The sequence below is a fragment of the Canis aureus genome, chromosome 20, assembly GCF_053574225.1.
Source record: "Canis aureus isolate CA01 chromosome 20, VMU_Caureus_v.1.0, whole genome shotgun sequence".
In the NCBI taxonomy this organism is placed as follows: domain Eukaryota; kingdom Metazoa; phylum Chordata; class Mammalia; order Carnivora; family Canidae; genus Canis; species Canis aureus.
Window position 1 is genome coordinate 8,394,164 of NC_135630.1, and position 21,516 is coordinate 8,415,679.

Below are 21,516 nucleotides of genomic sequence, written 5' to 3' on the forward strand. Positions count from 1 at the left end.
AGGCAGGGAAAGAAATCCAATGTTCTGGCATGAAGGCAGGAGGGATTCTCTCTTACTTATAGGGGGCCCAGCCTTTTTGTCCTATTCGGGTCTTTAGCTGATTGGATGAGGTCCACCCACCTTGAGGACCATAATCTGCTTTTCTGTCTATTGATTTAAATGTTAATGGCATCCAGATGGATGCACCTGGGTGGCTCAGTGGGTTAAGCCTCTACCTTCAGCTCAGGTCATGATCGCAGGGTCCTGGGACAGAGTCCTGCATTGTGCTCCCTGCTTAGTGGGGAATCTACTTCTCCCCCTCCTTCTGCCCCTCCACCCCTGCCCCTGTGCATGCTCTCTTCTCTCTCAAATAAATAAAATCATTTTAAAATGTTAATTGTATCCAAAAACACTCTCAAAGAAACACTTCGAGTGATATTTAGTCAAATATCCGGACACCCCATGGCCCAGTCAAGTTGACATACAAAATTAACCACTCTAGAGGAGGAGCAGATTTGTAGAGGAGAACAGGAGTTTTGCTTTGAACGTGGTAAGTTAGAAATAGTCAGTGGACCTCAAAAAGAGAGATATGGGTCAACAATTGGGTATAGAGACCAGTGTCCTTGAGATACTGTATTTTTCTTTTCCCTTGTACATCCCATACATAATCCTGATATGAAATTTCTTGTGTTAACATCGACTTTGACTCTGTCCTAGTTATTAAGATTAAACTGCTAATTTACTGACCCAGCTATACGAGAAAACTTATTCCTTAACATATAATGGCTTCTTAGTTTTTTGAAACTTCACCTTTCCTGGTTCATCCTTCTGGATGCTCTCTTCTCATCTGTCCACCTGGAAAATACCTTTTTGAAGATTCATGAGATGGTATAACCTTCTCCCTGAATCTTCCTGAATTGTTTAGGCAAAGTTCAAACAATAGATGCTCCCATTCACACTTCTCTTCAGATTCTCCCTCCTTTCCTTTCTTCCTTTCTCAATTTTTCTTTTTTGTAGAAAATAGAAAGTTTTCTTTTTCTCTCTCTAGTATATACATTTACAATTAAAGCAATAAAGAAAATAAATGATGGGAAAAAAGCATGTAAAATCCCGGGGTAATAATGTTTAGGTTTCAGAGTTTGCTAGATTTGCTTACCCCAAATTACATACTTTTTAAAAATAAGAATGTTTTTGTAACTTGTTTCATAACCTGCTTTTTATAATCAACAATATGTCATGACCATCTTTTAATGTCAATCAATTAGCTACGTATGACTCATTTTAACAGTTGCTTATTTGAGTGTATGGATATAATATACTTAATTTATCGCATCTCCCAATGAGAGTTTCAGTTGTTTTCACTTATTTTTATCTAGAATAAATAATGCAATGATTCATATGTAGCTTTACATGAGCCTTTTTCATGATTGCATATATCTCATTATTTGGATATAATATTATTTATTCAACCGGCCCTAACTGATGGATGTGTCGATCACACCACACAGACACACACACACAGTTGAGAGAATGGAAGGAAGGAGGGAAGGAAAGAAGGAAAATGTAGGAGAAGGGAGAATTATTGGCTCACATAATTGGAAGTTCCAGGGTATCCTGGCTCTAGACCCAACTGGATCCAGGACAGAAATGGTGCCATGAGAACTATGTCCATTTCTTGGCTCTGCTTTCTTCTCAGTTGGCTTTATTTTCAGACTGTGTCCCTATTATATCAAAGCTGGCCCCAGGCAGCTCCAAGTTTATATTGTCCTTGACTTCCAAGATCTCTGAAGGAGAAACTGTTCCTTTTCTGGTAATTCCAGCAAAATTCCCAGAGAAAGCTTTAACTGGACCAGCCTTGGTCACATGACCATCTTTGAATCACTGTTATCAAGAGGAAGGTGACCTGGGTGACCAACCTGCCCCTGGAGCCAGGAGAAGAGTTCGGTCTCCCCTTCCCTCTGCAAACTTCATGGGCTGAGAATGTAGGTAGGAGGGTTTGGAAGAGGTATAGGTGTTCTGTTACCAGATGACACAGGTATGGTAATCGAGAAGGCCAAAACAACAATGCAATACTTCGGGTGGATTAACAGAGTTAAAAAAAAATAGTGCTTTTTGTGGAGAAAAAAAGTTTTTAATGACTATAAGTCTATATAACATCAACCTGCAAAATGTCCATGGTTGGAACTTTATTTTAACCAACAGATGCCACACTGTTTCTATTTTAAGGTTGGGTAGACTCCTGCCCCTTGCCAATCAGCCTTGTCTTCTTGTCTTTTTGCAACATCTGTCAGTTACTCATCCATGGATGGTGAGTGGAATTGGATCAGTGAACTTCCACTGTCCCCGGCAGACATTACTTCATCCAGGTCTGTTCCTTATGGCAGCTGAGGTATTACAGACTTTTTTTTTTTTACTTATCCCATGCTGAAGATTTTCTTTAACAGAGAGTTGGCAGGAGGGGACACAGAGGCAATGAAGGGCATTGTAGCCAAAGCTGAGATCTTTGTTTTGAATCTCATAGGAGATTATTAGGTAACTAATACACTGATCCCCAAGTTGTCACATTTTGCATTTGATTATTTTCTGGTCTCACCAAAGGCCTGCATATAATCTGAGGCATGACTATTCCAAAGCATATGAATGACCTGGGTAGGTTAATCATTTGGAGCCTTTGAAATCACTTTATTTGGCATTTAGGAGAAACAGAGTTAGCAGAAAAGCTTCCATCACCAGTAGCTGTCTCCCCTCCACTGTCCAAAACTTGCATGACGCCCCACTCAGTAGGACAAAAACCTGGTGACACCAAGACACACCCTTGTTAGCACGCAGATTATCAACTGTCTACCTTTGCATGACTATGGGGTCTCGTAAACTCCACCCCACCACTATTCCAGGCCGATAATCCTAGTGTTCCTTCTGAGCATGCATAACACTACCCAGTTGGAGTTCTAGAAAAACAGTTTTCTCCATCTCGTTGCAAACTTAGTTGGGGCCGTTCTTAAACCTGCCCGGCTGGGAGGAATGTATAGAAATTTGATGAAGCTGACATTTAGCAAGTGGATCATTAAACTTTGGAGCCAAAGTTAACTGATTCTGAGCCAACGTGACCTGGGGTTTAGTGACACTGAGAAGAGAATGAAATGATAGTATGTATGGATTAGAGGGTGTGGGTTGGCTGGGGGAGGGAGGGAGAGTTTGCCAGCAAAAATAAGATGAAACACAGAACTATTTTCAAATTCTTTTTAGCTGTGGAACCCTTTATTCAAAGGAAATTTTACTCCAAGTTGGAAAGGAAGGCAGTTGGGTTAAAGAGTGGCCAAGACCCAATCATTCCTCCCCCAACCATACAGCAGCAGCCCCTGAGGCCCTCTGGGGAATTCTCAGGGCTCAACATGGCTTAAAAACTGCTGACCTGAACTGTCTACTAGAGTAACAGTGAAGAATGTAGTTTGCTCAGAGACAAACTGATGCTGCCTAGGCTCTGTTCCAATGTTAAAAAGGGAGCACGGCTGAGGAACAGACAAGATGAAGCCATTAAACAGGTAGCTTTGTGCAATTTTCCATCAGACAATGAAAGTGAGGCTTTGTGTTCTTCAACTCTTCTACCTTATTGTCGCCTACCATTTGGATGGCATGGAGAGGATGGGAAACTTCTCCTTAATACCAGGTGTAACTCCAACTAAGCCTAGGTTAACAGTTTTTTCCAGTCCCCTTCTCACTAGTTTTGTTTTAACTGTGACAAATCTTTTCCTAACCCTCCCTCAAGCTCTGGTCAATCAAGAGCTGACGATACTCCTCTCATGTCAGCCTGTTGTGTGATTTACATTTCCTGTAGCTCCCTTGGAGAGGAAAACGTTTCTGTTCAAATATGCATCCCTTGCACCTATCACAGGACTTGCCAATAGTCAATAAATATTTGCTGAATGGATGACAAGAGTAGAGACAGAACGGCTACAAGCCCCATAGAACAGCAAGAAAACGACTCAAGGGGCTTCTGGACAGGGGCGTAAGACAGGGGCTTGAGGGCTGATTTGAATACAAGTTATATAAACTCTTTAAGACTTCATTTTCTCAATCATAAAATTGGAGTCTTCACCATAATATGGTGAAGTTACATTGTACTCAGGCACGAGGTGCAATTATCTTAAGACATTATCCATGAAGTAAAATAAGTATACATGATTTGGTACAGCCCTCTACTGACTCTCAGCTACTCTAAAATAGTTCCCTTCACTGTTTCTTTTTTTAGTGCAGATGAAGTAGCTGTCACACACACACACACACACACACACACACACACACACACACACAATGAGAGCATATAGTTGAATTCCTGTTAAAGGCACATTTTGGCCAACTCTGGTTTACATACCTTCTAGAGTTGCTGAGATTAGGCTGGTGAACGTATGAAAAAAGCCTGGCCTAGTCCCTGACACACAGCCATGGGTGTAGGATTAATGTGAGCCCTTTCCCCTGGCACCCTGACAGCAGGGTGCAGTGAGAGGATCTGTGAGAGGCTGGATCGACTCTCATCTGCCTTCCGCCCCTGAGCTTCTTCAAGCCGATTTATAAACTACCTCAAACCCCAAAGAAACAGCATCTTGAAAAATAGATCACATCATACTTTGATTTTCTTATATTGCATCCAAATGGTTCTTACAAAACGGCAGCACAGTATTTCTCTCCTCTGGGACAATAATTCAGGACTGGTCACGACTCCCTTTCCAATGTTGTAACTTTGGTGAATTGTGAATTGTTTGCTCTTTCCCAAACACTCACTCCTCAAACACTGCTACGGAGCTCTGTCCTAGCCAGGCTCTGGGCTAGGGCCAAAGACCAACAGAACACAAGTGAGAGGTAAACAAGTAAAGGGACAGTTATTAGTACAATGTGCTCAGGTAAGTGCCAAGATGGGGCAACGGTCACAATTTGCAGAACACCGAGGGACTGGCTAACCTAGAACGGGGGCTGAGGAAGCAAGGGGGAAAGACAGCTTTCTGGAAGAAAGGCTCCTGAGCTGAGTCCCTCCTCAACTACAACAACATGCCTCTGCTAAAGTGAGATCTAGGTAAAACACAGTAATTTTAGTCTCATAGAAAGGACCTTAGGAACCTATTTCCATGTCATGCTCCTTCAATAACCTGTGCTCTGGGGTCAGAAGGTCTGGGTTTGAATTCAGACTCTGCTACCTTTAATCTGTGGGGATTAGTTTGGGGAAAGTTAAGTTCTCTGTGCTTCAGTTTCTTCACTAATGAAGTGGGGAAAATAATCGAACCTGAAAGAGAGCCGGGTTTCTTTTCCTTTTTCTTAAAGATTTTATTCATTTATTTGACAGAGAGAGAGAGAGCAGATGTGGGGAGTGGCAGGCAGAGGGGAGAGAGAAGGAGGCTCCCCACTGAGCAGAGAGCCTGGCATGGGGCTTGATCCCAGTATCCTGGGATCATGATCTGAGCCAAAGGCAGGTACCTAACCGACTGAGCCACCCATGGGCTCCAAGAGCCAGTTTTCAATAAATGCTGACCATTAAAATTATATCCTATGCTCTTGCTGATCACCAACAAATGCTTACAAGAAAGTACAATTATTCAGCTCTTTATTTGTTAAATAATTGTTTCTAAAGTTAATAGCTTTTCTGCTGATAAGCCTTCAATAAATAAAAGATTTTTATCAACATTTCCCCTAATTTCAAAAGTCTTCAATATCTTACATGGAAGCCAGACCTTGTTCAAGATGGATGCCTTATATAAAATTATTTAGCACTGAGAGTAGAGGTAGATGTGCAACGCAATGAAAGGGTCTTAAAAATTTTGTCTGCTTGTCTGAACAAGCAGATGTGGACTGATGGTTTTTTTTTTCTTATTCCTGATATTAACATGAATGTCTGTCTTTAATAGGTATAAAATCTGACCTAAGTTAATAATTATAAATGTAGGACTTTTTTAAAAAAAGATTTTATTTATTTATTCATGAGAGACACAGAGAGAGAGGGAGAGGCAGAGACACAGACAGAGAAGGACTTTATTCAAGAATACTTTGTGAACTAGTAATTCTCTAGTAGAGACAAGCTAATCATGGCAGTGGTTCTCAAGAAGAGGAAGGGTAGAAAAGGTGTGCAGAGGTAGTTAAGTCTATTATGTGGTTGATTACTCCCAGAGGCATGTTCTCTCTCCTAATAACCATAAAACTATTATATACATATATATATATTAAAATACATGAATAAGAAAATAAACACTATTAATTCATATTCCTCTCAAAAGTTGTGACATGGTCTAGAGATTAGTAAACACTTTCTTTCTTAATACAAAGTGAGAATGAATAATGTACAAGGTCTTGCTAGAAATATCTAAATACCTAAGGAAACGTACTTTGACACACCCCTAGCCCATGGGGTATGTCTCCTATATACAATTGGTTTAGTAGGTAGAAGGAGCTTATTAAAATAACTCCAAGAGGCCAGTAATTGTTGGACTAGACAAAACACGTGCTTCAAAAGTAATGAAACTCTATATCTTTTAAGCTATTACATAATTAAGATTTTCAGTTAAATACAGCTGACCTTTCCCCCTAATAAGGAGGTTTATTATATGGAGATAGATATTTTTTTTTTGGAGATAGATATTAATATAGCACACTTGAAGTGCTAATGCTGAGAAAGGCTGGTCAAATCCACCCTCCTGGGATTTGTGCCTTTGTCTTGCTACTTCCTGACTGCTCCAAGGTCAGAGCGCAACACAGGGGGTAACACTGGGGAAAGGCCTTGAGCCCTGGGTGCTAGGGATGGGGCAGAGCAGATGGTAAAGGGAGTGCATCTTTGTCAGAGGCTGCCTGCCCAGGCAATCTTTGTGAACTTAAGTGGATTTGGAACTGTCTTCGATTTTTGCTCTCTCCTACTCGGAGCTTTCTCCAATATGTTTCATTTTGTGGCCCATAACAGGATTTGGGCATTACTAGGTTAAACACAGCTGAACATGTTTTGCTGCAAGATTTCTTGCGGCCTTCAGTGTGGTCATGAATCTTCGACAGAGACAGTACCATCTCCTAAACTTACTCGGCTCAGGAGCCTTTCTGGTGAAACATTTTATAGAACCAGTTTCTTCAGAAACACAGAAAATGCTATATGAACACATCTGTTGCATTGCCAAAGTAAAAAGCGTGAATCAGCTTTAATCCTTTCAATGGGAGCATTGTTGCAGGGATATCATCTACACTTCTGGATGGCCTTGCACAACCTGGATCCCGCTGCCCTCCCCAGCCTCAGCCTCGTTTCTCAGCACATCCTCCCACCCCCACACTCCTGTGAATGAACCACTGGAGGATTTGCTGGAACAGCCTTGCTCTAGCTGTCTCCTAGCTCCTCACTGCATACTGCACCCACCAACCTTTGCGCGGCTTTCTCCTGCCGGGTGTTTGGAGTGAGTTCTGGGGAAGCCTTTTTAGAGCCCCATGTATGCACTTGAAGTCTCCTTGATGTGTTCTCATACCCGCTTCATATTAGTTCTACCACTGCATCTACTGCTCTGAGTCTAGTTGGTCATCACTGAGGTTGGGGTTGGGCTCTCGAGTGCTGTGCTGTATTAACAGCGCTTAACACAGGCTCTTGGCACACAGAAGGCCAAAGCTGTATTTGTGAAATTGTGAAATATGATAGCTCTTGCTAGACGGTTGATGGCACACTCACTGCTGCTAGTAACTCAGGACCACCAGGGCCCACTCCGTGGGTAAAGGTTTGCTTACCTTTAGATGCGCAGCAGAGTACTCTTATGGTGTAGTGATAAAGAGTCCTATGATCCACATAAATAGGGAAGCAGAAGTGGCACCTAAGCTGGAGTTTCTACCCAATGACCTCTTTTTTGACACAGGAACACTGGATCCTATCAGATGGACACAGAAGGATGATGCATCGTTGGCCTAAAGAAAAGGGAATCTGGTTCAACTCCTTAGAACTGCCAACTTTGGCTCAGAGCCAGAGCCTCAGGACAACTTGGTATAGGTACTTATTCATTATGTTCTTTTTTTTTTTTTTTTTTTGGCCTTCGAAGAGATATCATCAAAGTCTGGGGAGGCAGCCACATAATTTCTTTCTTTCTCATTACTGCTATGGCATCTCAGATTTCTTTGCTATTCTAGACCAACAGCACTGATGATGTGTCCATAGCTCCCATCTAGAAGTTTTTCTACATAGCAGGCTGAAAGAAAAGATAAAGGTGGTTCTGCTATCGGAGAGTATGGTAGGGAAAAGGAGCTAATATGGCTTCCCCAGGACTTGGACTTCTCTAGGACTTTCATGGAGTTCTTTGGGATGGTGACCAACAAGGCTGGCAGCCTCGTGGGAGTATATCACGAGAGTCTAGAAGTAGCCAGTATGAAAGCTTCTGTCTCTTCTAAGGTCACTGGAGCAGATTAAGATCTCTAATTCAGCATGACTTGACTCTGTTGCTCAAGATGCAAGTCTCATTCACTTCCTGCTTCTTTCTTCTAATCAGCCAGCACAATTAGGATGGGGTTTCTGACCTCAAATATGTCACAGTTCCACTGCACAGGTCAGTTTTCTTAAAGACTCTTCCCCTGTTTCCCAGTACACAACTTGACAGTCCTTTCTGTCCCTACATTTTGGTCTTGGCGCTTGTGGCTGCCATTCCCACCATCCTGATGAGATGAAAGGCGGGTGCCTCTGTGTGTGTGTGTGCACACGCACGTGAACATACACCCATGAGGAGTCGGCCTTTCTTTTTTGTATGGTCCACTCATGCACCAAAGTAGCAAACTATGCTGTAGTTGTGCAAGAATAGCTCCATTTGTCATTGGGGAACTCTAGGGTAAAGCCACAAAATGTGCTCCTCCACCTGTTGGCCCTCAAAGGGAAGGATGCAAATTCTTGTGTATTTTTGGTTTCCCTTCATGATAGGAGAGGTAAAGAGCCGGACAGGAATGCATTTTGCTGCTATGTTGTCCTCTTTTTTTTTTTTTTTTTTCAGAATTGCCAAATTCTCAATAAAAAATTAAATTCTGAGCCACAGGAAAGAGCTAGCTTTAGAACTCAGGTTTCAAAACTGAAGACCCAGTACTCAAGACCCTGTAAATCAAACTATAGTCTTTTATGGTTGATGCACATGCTTGGAGGGAGAAGGAATAAGAATTAAAGCATAGTGAAGAGAGATTAGCGTGAATGCAGAGTCATAGCTTCCTCTCTGCAGTGAAGCCATGTGTTTCCTGAATTAATAGAGATATTATTTAGTTAACATGTGAAGAAGACAAAGACTACTTTGTGATGTCTTTTTCTTACAATTTTCTGTGTTTTTAGAATCTGAATTGATTTCTCGCTATAGAATTAATTCAGTAAAATTTTGTAACAGACTTCAAGGAGGGGCAGTTACGACACAGAAAGTTGCACGTTAACTAAGTAGTCTTCTGAAATAGTACAGCAGCGTCAATGAAAGAGACTCTCTCACGTTGGTTTCACTACTTAAAGGTAATCTCACAGCACATTAATCAATATCTTGCTGCCCGCTTTACCATATAATCCAGGGATATTAAAGATATAGTTTACCATATAGGCCTGATTAATTGAAGAAAAATATAGCTTCTTATTGCTGACATTATGAGGTTAGAAATAGCATCCTATGCTAATCTGCAATGCCAAGAAATGAAGATGGTTTAAATCAGATCTCATGACTAATGCATGAGATCCAAAGTTCTTTTATTCCTGGCTATTTTAGAAAACTGGGGTGTATTTTTACCCTAAAAACTAATTCTATAAGATTTACTGAGATAATACAAAATGCCTTATTATTAATAGCCCACAATCAAGATTTTGTACTACCCTTGATCACAGAAATGCTGTTTCTCCATTTAAAATTTTTTTTTAATTATGTGTATACGATTAGGTAAGTCCAGGTTCAAGGATATTATATTTGATCCTTAGTTTTGTTTTGTTTTTAATATTCAGTAACTGGAAAGATAAAGGAAAGTTGAGATTGCTTTCTATGGTAGTTATTCAATTTTAATTGTACTTACTGTGCTTTCATTTACGCAGAAAGAAATATATCTAGCAATAAGGTAAGCCTGTTATTTTTGCTTGTTTTTGTTTTGGTCATGACAAACTGTGAAATGCTGTGTTTTTCCTATAGTTCTAGTCCATGAAATCTGCAATCTTTCCACTTGATTTACGAAGGACCCTTAATTACTGCTGTCATTAGCACCTAGCGTTCAAAACAGTCTGTTAAAATGTACTGTAAGTCTCACCTCCAAGTCCCTGCTTGCTTTATCTTAATTTTTTTTTTTCCTTTCCAGGGCTAAGTAAAACAATAATTGCCTCAATGACAACAATCATGAACAGCGAACCGCATCACAAACCCCCAAGTTGTCTGGGGTTGCCTGTTTCTTTTTGTTCAGAATCAGGCACTGGTGTGTTCAGACCGGCTCGGGGAGGAGGGGTGGTGTGTGTGTGTGTGTGTGTGTGTTGGGGTGGGGGGGAGTTTGAACAAGTGTCCATACGCAGGAGCCCTCCGGCTGGCTGGCGAAGGACTCTAACTACCTTGGACTCCAGTCGCTCTGTGTCTGCCCTTGTGTTGCCACTCGGGGTAGGGACGACACGCAGCTGCTGCGAGGCCCCGCTGCTGCCGCCGCTGCTGCCGCCTGGCCGTGCACGGTTCTGCGAGGAGGATGCACGAAGGAGGTCCAACAGCAGCTCGGGCTTTTGCAGGGCTTTGCAGGGCTTTGCAGGGTACCTCGCTCGCAACGAGGAACCCCAGGCGGGCGCGTTCACGAGGCCATCCGCGCACACACGCGTGCACACACACACACACACACAGGTCAAAAGTTGATCCTCCCCCCCCCCCCCCGCTCCATCCCCCCGCCTGCTCGGAATCTCTTCTCTCTCTCTCTCTCTCTCTCTCTCTCTCTCTCTCTCTCTCTCTCTCTCGGGGCTCCGGCAGCTCTGCTTCCCGTCCGAGGAGCCGCGCGGCCGGCGGGGGGCGTGGAGGGGCGGGGAGGGCGAGGCGGGGCGCGGAGGGCGGGGGCCTGCCCGGTGCGCCGCGCGCCCGCTCCCGCCGCGGAGAGAGTCCGGGCCGGGTTTTGCGCCGCGTCCCCGGGCTCGTCTCCCGGCCTCCAGCCGCCGCCGCCGCTGCCGTGTTTACTGAGCTCGCGCGTCCTGATATCACTCCGCTGGCATGGAGGAGGAGGAGGAGGTGGAGGAGCGCGAGGAGGAGGAGGAGGCGGCGGCGGCGGCGGCGAGCCGTGGATCATTGTGATGGTGGCGGCGGCGGCGGCGGCAGCGGCAGCCCGGCCGGGCGTCAGGGGCTGCTCTCCGCGCGGCGTCTTGCAGGGGAGCTCAGCGATGGACGCGTGCAGTCGCCCGGGGCCGTCCCTGTGTTTACGCGCCCCAGCCCGAGGACTCGGGATCTAGGTTCCTGCGAAATGCAACTGAGCAGCCAAAGTACTTTGAGAACACGGGGCGGCATAAACACCAAAACTTTTTTGTGGAAGGAAAATGCAATAAGCAAGCTTGCCGCGGTCCGAGGCGGGGTGGAGTGAGTGCGTGTCGCGCGTGTCCGCACCGGAGGCATATGCTTGTGTGTGTGCCCATGGGGTGCATTTTGTCGGCACGTAGGGAGAAAAAGGCTTGCCAGCCACCGGAAACCTCCTGGAACCTATTAGAAAATAATGGATTATAAAAAGAAAGCAGGAGACGAGCGGATCTCCCCTTGAGTTGCAACCCGATTTTTGCTGCCGGCTCAGTTTGTTGCGATTCTTTTTGTTGATAGGTGTCTGATGGTATTCTGATAACACCCCCTTCTCTCCCTCCTTTTTTTTCTTTCCCCCCTCGAGCTTTACAGTTTAAAAAAAAAAAGGAAACAACAACAACAACAAAAAAAAACCCACCCCCCTCAAATCTTTTCTCTCCACCCCCCCCCGCCATCCCCGCTCTTTTTTTTTTTTTTTCCTCCCCGTCGGGATTGCTGTTTCCATCCATGTGCTTGCGTCTCCCCCGCGTTCCACTTAAACTATTTTAATTCTTGGACCCAAGGAGGAGGCTGATAGGGGGGTGGATTAAAAAAAAAAAAAAGTTCTTCCAAAATAGTGTGCCCGGGGAGCAGGATGGGGGATTTCGCAGCCCCCGCCGCTGCCGCGAATGGCAGTAGTATTTGCATCAACAGTAGCCTGAGCGGCGGCCTCGGCGGGGCCGGGATCGGCGTGAATAATACTCCCAATAGTACTCCCGCCGCTCCGAGCAGCAACCACCCCGCGGCCGGCGGCGGCTCCGGGGGCCCCGGCGGTCCCGGCGGCGGCTCGGCGGCCGTGCCCAAGCACAGCACCGTGGTGGAGCGGCTCCGCCAGCGCATCGAGGGCTGCCGGCGGCACCACGTCAACTGCGAGAACAGGTACCAGCAGGCTCAGGTGGAGCAGCTGGAGCTGGAGCGCCGGGACACCGTGAGCCTGTACCAGCGGACCCTGGAGCAGAGGGCCAAGAAGTCGGGCGCCGGCGCGGGCAAGCAGCCGCTCCAGAGCAAACCCCAGCAAGATGCGGAGGCGGCCTCGGCGGAGCAGAGGAACCACACGCTGATCATGGTGAGGGCGCACCGGGCGCGCGGGGGGCGCGGAGCTCCGCACGGGGCAGCGGCGGGGGGCTGCACGGGGCCGCGCGGGGACACCCAACTTTCCCGGGCGGGGAGCCGCGGTCGCCGCTACCTGTCCGTGTGTCGGGGTTGTCAGACTCGGGGACCAGGGGGCGACAGGGCGCGAGCCGGTCACGACCGCGAGGGGCGGAGGGAGCCCGGAGGAGCGGCGGCCGAGGCGCAGGAAAAGTTTCCCCCCACCCCACCCCCCCTTTCCCTTTCTTAGACGCCGATTTGCGGGCGAGCGAACCCGGAGTTGGAAGCTCGCTCCTCCTCTCCCGCCGGCGCTCCCCACCCCGCGCCGCCTCGCCTCGCCTTCCCAGACCCGTCCCCCTTCGCCCACCCCTCGGGGCCGCCGCGCCAGGTCGGGGCCGCGGGGGGAGCGCAGGCCCCGCGCGCCCCCCGCGGGCTGGGAAAGTCTGGGAGTTTTGTGAATGAACTTTGCAGTGGGTGAGACGCGCGCGCAGGGGCGGGGGCGCGCGGGGGGCGCGGGGGGCGCGGGGGTCCGGGGCGCGCCCGGCAGGTGGAGCGGCCTGGGCCGGCCCCGCGCCCCCGCCCACTCGGCAGGCCGGACCCCGCGCCCAGGGCAGTGGAAGGCGGCCGGCCGCCGAAAGCGGCTTAAATGGCTGGGTGGGTGGGTGCGCGGCGGAGGCGCAGCCAATGGCCTCGGCGCTCGGGGAGGAAGGGGCAGTTCCCCTCGCAGCCCGGGGAGGGAGGGGGGAGGGGGACGATCCTTTCTCTTATCTCCGCTCGCCGCGTCTCCGGCTTTGGGGGCGGGGGGCGCAGTGCGCGGCCTCCCCCACCGCGGGCTCGGGCTGCCCGGGCGCAGCGCTGCTCCGTCCCCAGCGCGCCCCCCGCCCCCCAGCGGCGCGCAGCCCGGCCCGGGGTCCTCGGCGTTCGCCGGGCGCTCGGTGACAAAGAGCCGGCGGAGGAGGAGGGGGAGGAGGGACGGGGAGGAGGGGAGGCCGCGGCGCTCGCCCGCCCCCACCCCGCCCACCCCGCCCACCCCGCACGTGAAGAGGAACAATTTGTTTATCTTGGGCTCTGAGCGTCCTCGCCTCCTCGCGGTCCCGCCGGCGGCACCTTCCCTCCGCCCCCCGCCCTCCCGGGCGCGCGGCCGCAGGGGTGGGGGGAGCGGGCGGCGCTTTGTCCGCGGGCGGCGCGGCCGTGGCCTGGGGGGCGCCCGGCTGGGGGGGGCGGAGGCGCTGCGCCCCGGGGCCCTGCCCCCCACCCCCGCGCGCCCCCCGATCCCGCCCCGAGCGCGAAGCACAGGCGGGCCCCGGCGGAGGAAGGCGGGCGAGGCGGGGAGGGGGGTCCCGGCGCACGGACCCCGCGTCGCCCCGGCGTGGGGGGGCCGGCCCTGCTCCCGCGCCCCCTCCCAGGCTCCCGCCCCCGGGGGGTTCGCTCGACGACCCCGGGGCCGCGGCGGGATCGTGCCCGCGCGCTCCCCGCCCTGTGCCCGTGCGCCCTGGCCGCGCGCGCTGCGTCAAAACAGGCGGCCCTGCTCCTCCCGCCCCTCCTCTTCCTCCTCCTCCTCCTCCTCTTCTCCGCCAGGCTCCACACCTCGGGGCCGCGCAGTGTCCCCCGACCTCCGGGGTGCAGCCCCGCGGCCCGTGTGCCCCCGCCGGCCCGGCCCGGCCAGGTCGGAACAAAAGCCGGGGCCCTTCCCTGGAGCGCGGGCGCCTGCGGCCGGGGGCGCGGCCGCAAAGTTTTCGCGCCCCGCGTGGGTGACCTCGGGGCGCCCCGCGGGCTCGGGAGGGGGCGGGGCGGGGGCCGCCCCCCGCAGGTGGAGGGCGCTGGGGAGCCTGACGTTACCTGGACGCAGGTAGCCCGCCGGGCCAGAGCGCCCCTCTGCAGAGGCGCAGGCCGCGCTGGCCTAAGTGGAGGCGCCCCAGGCTGTGGCTCCGAGTGGGTCCCGGCCCAGCAAGTGAACAGCACACTTGGAGAACGATTGCCTGAAAAATAGCAATTTTGTGACAATAAGTTAGCGCACTGATTACGCCGATGGAAGGCCAGGCCAGGTACGGAGCGGGAGCGCGTTCCAGCTTCCACTTGTGTTTCGCGCACACACACCTCCCATTGCCGTCGGTGGGAACTACGGGTGACGGGTGTGATGAAAATAAACGGACTTCCCCCTAAAGCCAAGAGTTGCACGGGAATTCTGCGTGCCACAAACAGGGAAGAAGATCGCATCGTTCTCCACAAGCTATTTTTCCCTTAAAAATAAGTGCTTGAAATATTCACGTTGGTTCCTGAAACGAGAGGGCCTTCCTTCACTTAGCCCGTGTAGGAGATCACATCTTGGAAGCAGGAGTTAGTTGCAAAGATAACGTGGACCTTGTTTCCTTGCATTGGCTGCTGGGTCATGGTTGGGGCACAGAACAACTCCATTGGGTTGTAGGATTGGGCTATCTGGGAATCCCTAAAGAAAAGCAATAATCAGGCAGAGCCACACAATAATGGTGACGATAAAAATAAAGACGAATAGGATTCTTTTCTGTTTTATGGCTATTGTTTACCTTCTTGGGGCCAGTGTGTCCAAAGTACTAAATATTGATTCGTCCTTTTTCTGTCTGGTTTGGGTTAAGAAGGCGGTCTAATCAGTTCTGTGCGCCTTTGGATTCCTTTTCTTTTCTTTTTTCTTTTCTTTTCTTTTCTAAGATTTTATTTATTTATTCATGATAGAGAGAGAGAGAGAGGCAGAGACACAGGCAGAGGGAGAAACAGGCTCCATGCCAGGAGCCTGATGCAGGACTCGATCCCAGGACTCCAGGATCATGTCCTGGGCCAAAGGCAAGCGCTAAACCGCTGAGCCGCCCAGGGATCCCCTGAATTTCTTTTCTTACCTAATTTACAAGCATAGGCACGAATGACAGCAAACAAGCAAACAAGAAGTAGGGCGGGTGAAGTAAAATAGAAATCTTCCCTGGTTCTAGGCTGCTGGAAGAAGCCTGGGTTCTGTGTGGATTCCTAGTGGCCCTCTTAAGAGAGCCGGGAGCTTAAAAAGGCCCGGGTTTGAAGCTGTAGTACCTCCCCTGAAAAAAGGTACTTTCTGGACATGTAGTGGGTCAGATGACCCTTTACCCACCCCCTACCCCCAACAGACTTGCACTTTGTTCACCAAGAAGAGATTGCCTCTCAAAGAACTGTTGGTGAGAACTCTTGATTTCACCTCTTAGACAGTCTCAGTTGAAGGGGTGTCTTTTCCTAAAATATTTTTTATTACTTGTGGCAACGAGAGGCATTGTTCATTCTCAGCACGCGGAACTGGAGGCCTGGCTGAAATGCTAAGGTAAACTCCAGCGGACAACGTCGTTTTCAAGGCAAGCTTAGGTGGACTTGACAGAGGCACGCCAGGAAGCGGGGCATTGAGGTCTTCAGAACCTCAAGATGGTGGCCGCCTGGTTTGACCTGGTTCAGGCCTGCGTTTTCGTGACCTTTTCACTCTCTCAGCGCCATCCTGACTTGCAGAGTGTGCCTAACTTACACAGAGTTTACAGACTGCATGAATCTGTGTGGTTCTTGCTCTCAAGAGTTTTATCACGTAAAAATTCAATTGATAATAAACTTATTAATTACTTGAGTATTGGAGAGAACAGCAAGCTGGCCAAAATTTTCTCATCCATTCCTGGAACAGATCCAGGGAATGTCAACATACCAGTTCAGGGCTAACCCTCCTTATAAATGAATCTGGTTTCCCATTTCTTATCCTGTTGAAGGTAAATTACTGGCTCTGTATCCAGGTTTTTTGGCAGGCTTATAATGTCAAACCATTTCTAAATCTTTCGTAGGAGCCTTTTCATTGGCTTGCCTTGTTCTAGTGCTATCCTGGGCGATAGGATTGACAGTTGCTTCTTGAAAAAGCCTTCCATAGCCTGCACAGGGTATGCCTTAGGTTCGTGAAAAACTTTCTGGAATTTCATTTCTCTGTGCTTTACAAGTGTTGTCTTCTAATTCTTAAAAAGCGTTTCTTTTAAAAGCTCCAATACATGTTTAATTATTTATGTTCTTCGGTGGTGGTGCATTTTATTTAGTACTGAGCAGCTAGAGATCAGAAAAGTAGAAGCACATTTAGCTAATCATTAATCATAATCTACAAAATGCTCTTCAGGCTGAGTTCCTTCCCAGGGAAAGCTTGAGTTTTCAGGCAGGTAGTATATTCGATACTTTCCATCCCGACTCTTTAGAATTATAAGGGCAAGTTTTTAGAATCTTTGTAGGTTTGGGCTACCTGATACGAGGAAAGCAAACAGTCCAGGTGTATATAGTCTACAGACATTTTTATAAGAAGAGAGGTGAGAATTTTAAACATTAAAAGCGAGGTATATAGAGTTATTTTATAAATATCTGAGACCAGTGGCCACCTGTTAATTAAAGAGGTTTCCTACATTGGCAAATTGAACTCCAATAAAAAAAAAAAAAATTAAAGAAATTAGAGGTTTCCTGACCTTGCTCTTCCATTGGTTGAGATTGGGCGGAGGGGTCGCCCTCTTTCTCATAGGAGTGCTGGCTGCCACACCAGGAATCTAGTATAATAAATCATTTTGCACATCACATAGTAGTTCTCGGACAGATTTAAGTACTTACGGGTTACTTAATGCCGTGGAATTTTATTTGTGATTCACGTTCTGTGTTTGTTAATTAACAGTCCTATGTTCCGAAGCTTAGGCTGGCTAAATTCCATCATCTTTTCCACATGACTCATCATAGACAACTGTGAAATCAATCGAACATCAAAACTCATAAAGAGGAAACTGTTTAAAACTCGGTCCCACGATTTTTATAATATCTGCCTTTTAACTCTCCCCAATAGCTTTGCGCTTTTTCACTCTTATTAATTGGAGGCTGTTTATCCAGTTTTCAGGCCCTGTAGCTGCTTGCTCTGTTTTTCCTTTCCCTCCTGCTGCCGACCTTTTGGTCTTCTCACTGACCTTTAGCACCTTTGCCAAAGAGTGGGAAGAAGCAATAAGAAGAGAAATTTAATTTCAGGGCTTCCTCCTCCCATAACTAATGAAACTATTGGGGAAGATGCCAGTTATTTTGGATTCATTGTGGATATGATATTGTATACAATTTACTTGTCATTGGCACAGATAATGGAGGATACGCTGAATTTTAAATTTTTCATTCATTCATTCATTCATTCATTCATTCAACGGTATCGCTGCATAGTCCATAGTGCTTCGTACAAGTCCAAATGCTAAATCACACTCTTGCTTCCAAGACCGAGTATATTCTCTGTAGGGTTTTCAGTATTATTCTAGCTAGGTTTAAAGGGATACCCAGTTTTTATTTGTTTTTTTTTTTTTTAATCAGCATTAGGCTTGATGCCAGTGATTCTCAACAGCTTCAGGCTGCGTTATGTCCCCTTCTCATGATATTTTATTTTATTTTATTTTTTTCTCATGATATTTTAAATAAAATAATATGCCTTACTTTCCTTTTGTTTCAAACTAAGTTGGCATTGGTTTCTGCTTTGTTTTTGTTTTTTAACAAAGCCGATTTACAGATGACTGCTCCAAAGTTGTAGGATCCCCTAAATTAACTTTCATTAAAAATACAGCATGCTTTTCAGACAGACACATTCCAGAAATTCATTATTCATGTTTGTGAGTTGGAAATGTAGCTCCTGGAAAATCAGCTATCATTGAGAACTGATTAATTCTCCTAACTTCAAAACAAAACAAAAAACTTTTGTTTAAACCTAGGAAAATCTAAAGAACTAAACAAATAAGGTTGGATAAAATTACTCAGAGGATGGAGTTGTGAGCCAGCTGTATAGTAAATACTTAAAGATCATAGAGTTTCATTCAATGGATCAGAGAAGGGGCACCCCCCCCCTCCTTGAGTCTACCTGGCTGTTCCATCTGTTAGACAATTGAGGAGCTTTTGAGTTGTGGATAAGCAGCTCCTTTTGGGAAAGAAGCGCAGCGTTCCCTTAGGGCCACATACACACGTGCATGAAGAAAGGAAATTACTCCTATGGTTCGGGGTTTTTTTAAGGCAAGCTGTGCATACTATTCTTGGGGGAATTTAATAAAAATCTCCAAAGGCTTGCGGTACTTCCTCTGACAAAAGGAAAGTGATTCCTTAAGGAGTAGTTTAGACACTTCTTTTTAATTATATTGGACCTCCCATTGGTTGGAATGACCTTTCTGGGAAAGTAGAATCTTTTAAAATACAAATAACTAACATTCATCCTCCTTAGCAATGAATGGCTTAACCACTGTAGAAAACGGAAGTGAGATATTTAATTTTTTTGAGTAACCACCTCCAGAATTTCCTTTACCGTTCCTTAAGTCTCCATCCTGTTGGGTAGCCCCTGGTTGTGTCAGGTGTCATGTTGTGGACTCTGCAGCCCTCAGCTGTGTAATCATGTACTTGGACCTGTGAAGACGCTATTAGGATACATTACTGCACATCTCTTCTCCCCTCTCACAATATCTTTCATCACCTCCAGAAAACTCATGTCTGGGCAGAGGCTCCTTTCCCTTCAAAGGAAAAGGCTGAAGTGCTGTGAGTCTGTTTGTGCAGATTCAGCCTGGGTTGTAACCCTGACTCAAAAGGATTGCCTGGCTCTAAAAGACAAGCTCTGCTAGTGCCCTTTATTCTCACAGTGGTTGGTTATTTTTCTTTCTTTGATTGTTTGTTAGATGCTGAAAGCAGCTCAGTGATTGAGAGTGAATCTAAAGGGACTGGTACCCAGGAGAGGGCTTTAAGGAACTTGTATTAAGGTAGGAGAGGCAAAAGGGGATGGAGATTTTGGAGGCCTCATCTGGAATGGATGGCAAGCGGGAGAAACAAGAGAAATGATCGTTTTGCTCATTTGTGGCAAACGGTGTCCTGGCGTCTTGGGAGCTTACAGAGGTAAAGTGTGCTTTTAGTCTCAACCTTCAGACCTTATGAAAACTCAAATACGTGTTTTGCGGGAGTTGATGGCAGTAGTGTTTGTATATGGAAAAAAATCATATTCCTAGAATATTTTCATGCTTTCTGAATTATTGCTACTGCCATTGGATGGATTTATTACTCTAGGATTCCTTAAAATCAGTGATTTTCAATCGGTGGAGATTTTGCTCCCATCCGCCCCCCGGGAACATTTGGCGATGTCGGGAGCCATTTTTGGTCGTCACAACGGGAGGGATGCTACTCCTGTTCCAGTGGGCAGAAGCCAGGAGTAAGGCTAAAAGCTTATGGTGTGTCCGTAGTGCCTGGTCCAGGTTGTCAGTGTTGCTGCTGTTGAGAAACCCTGCTTTAATAAGGAGCTCCCCCAGGATGGGGAAAACACACAATGTGGCTGTGCCCACAGCTTTTCAAAACCACTCTTGCTACTGAAGGAGCAGAGAAAGGAGGAGGTGTAGCCCAGGGTACCCTGGAAGGAGGTAAAGGGCCTCTGTGCCGCATATCCGCTCTGGGCACGTGGCCATCTGCCTTTTCACTTGGTCTGTCCGTCTGTCTGCTGCTGTCTCCTTGCCTCGCAGAAGGTGAACAGTAATCCCTTGTTTTTACCTCACCGAGTGACTGTTAGGCCTAAATGAATGAATATATATATATATATATTACTCGTATATACTCATATATATATATGAGTCCCAGAAACTCTGGGACACTACACAAATGCTAGGCCTATTTTTATGAATTATTGGCCTATCACTTAATTGGTTGCCTCCTGCCCAAGTGCAGACTTAAAGTTGATTGGCTGGAGGCTTCTTTCACTCACAAATAAGCCAACTTCGGACGACTAGGTTTTGAGCAACTGCTGCATATTGGACCTGATTTCTAGGCACTGGGCATATCCTGGTGAAAGGGGCATCCTTGTTCTCACTGGACGCACCCTGCAGGGCATGCGTTCACGGTTCAGACTAGCTGTATGAAATGGTTTTGCAGTTTTATGAGAGCATGTTGATGGAAGTAATTAATAAACTAACATTTCGGAAAATCCTAGAGTGCTAAATGCTTTGTATCTTCTTGCAAGCTTTCTGTAGCTATGGTTTTCTTGCATTGTTTTCTATTAATTTATTTCATTATTTTTCAAATGAAATCTCTTTGTGTAGGGAGTGGGTTCATTGGTGTGGTGGAGAGTAAGAGTAAGGTTATTAAAAATGAGGCAGATGATCATCTTTCCCCCTCCCTTTTTTTAACTAGGTGACACTTGTAGCACCATGATCACGGCTTGACATCAAGCTTTTAGAGGAAATTAGACAAAGAAGGGAACATTTAGAAAGAAGCAGGCAGGAAGGTGCAAGGACTTGAAACCATATCATACAAAAAACAGTTGGAAGACCTGGAGGTGTTTAGTCTGACTTAGAGGGTATGATTGCTTTCTTAAAATATTTGAAGGGCTGTCAAGTGAAGAAAGGATTAGATGTGCTCTTTATGGCCTCAAGGGGATAAAGTTAGGATCAGTGGTTGGCGGTTATTAGGAGCCAGGTTTGGTTTAATACTTAAAAAAACAATTATATGAAAATTAAACCTGTTCACAGATGAGATGGGCTGTCTTGATGAGTAAAAATGCTCCAGCAAAAAGTTGTTCAGTTGGTTAAGTGTTGGAGAAGGGGTTATGACATCTTTTTTTTTTTTAAGATTTATTTACTTGAGAGAGAGAAAGAAGAGGGAGAGCATGGTGGGGAGGGGCAGAGGGGGAGGCAGAGAGAGAATCTTAAGCAGATGCCACACTGAGCGTGGAGCCTGACATGGGGCTGGATCTCATGACCCTGAGATCATGGCCTGAGCTGAAATCAAGAGTTGGGCACTTAACTGACCTTGCCACCCAGACACCCAATGACATCTGTTTTTTTTTTTTTTTTTTTTTTTTTTTTAAGATTTTATTTATTTGTTTGACAGAGAGAGTGCAAGCCCATGGAGGCAGAGCATCAGGCAGAGGGAGAGGGAGAAGCAGGCTCCCCAGTGATCAGGGAAC

The 21,516-nt window shown here is 47.1% G+C and overlaps 2 protein-coding genes and 1 long non-coding RNA gene across 12 annotated transcripts in view; 2 read left to right on the forward strand and 1 right to left on the reverse strand.

Annotated features, from left to right (window-relative positions):
- Nucleotides 1-10,885, forward strand: part of LOC144291444 (uncharacterized) — a 203,616-nt gene extending 192,731 nt beyond the window's left edge. For 2 of the 9 annotated variants that reach the window (XM_077860965.1, XM_077860970.1), the window contains 3 exons: nucleotides 2,271-2,368; nucleotides 7,842-7,972; nucleotides 9,336-10,885. In XM_077860965.1, the coding sequence (XP_077717091.1) occupies nucleotides 2,271-2,368; nucleotides 7,842-7,972; nucleotides 9,336-9,378 (272 nt within the window). In that variant the 3' untranslated portion in view covers nucleotides 9,379-10,885. Of the gene's footprint in view, nucleotides 1-2,270; nucleotides 2,369-7,841; nucleotides 7,973-8,368 lie in introns of those variants that run through there. The other 7 variants (XM_077860971.1, XM_077860973.1, XR_013358708.1 and 4 more) reach the window with 6 other exon arrangements.
- Nucleotides 10,886-11,067: 182 nt separating this feature from the next.
- The window catches only part of MAML3 (mastermind like transcriptional coactivator 3), a 406,685-nt gene continuing 396,236 nt past the window's right edge, over nucleotides 11,068-21,516 (forward strand). The window contains exon 1 of one of the 2 annotated variants that reach the window (XM_077860960.1): nucleotides 11,068-12,549. In XM_077860960.1, the coding sequence (XP_077717086.1) occupies nucleotides 12,079-12,549 (471 nt within the window). In that variant the 5' untranslated portion in view covers nucleotides 11,068-12,078. The remainder of the gene's footprint in view (nucleotides 12,550-21,516) is intronic. The other variant, XM_077860959.1, reaches the window with a different exon arrangement.
- On the reverse strand, nucleotides 11,469-12,807 carry LOC144291452 (uncharacterized). The gene is made up of 2 exons (XR_013358720.1): nucleotides 12,670-12,807; nucleotides 11,469-11,630 (listed from the first exon to the last, which is right to left on the reverse strand). It is a non-coding gene; the product is annotated as an uncharacterized LOC144291452 (long non-coding RNA).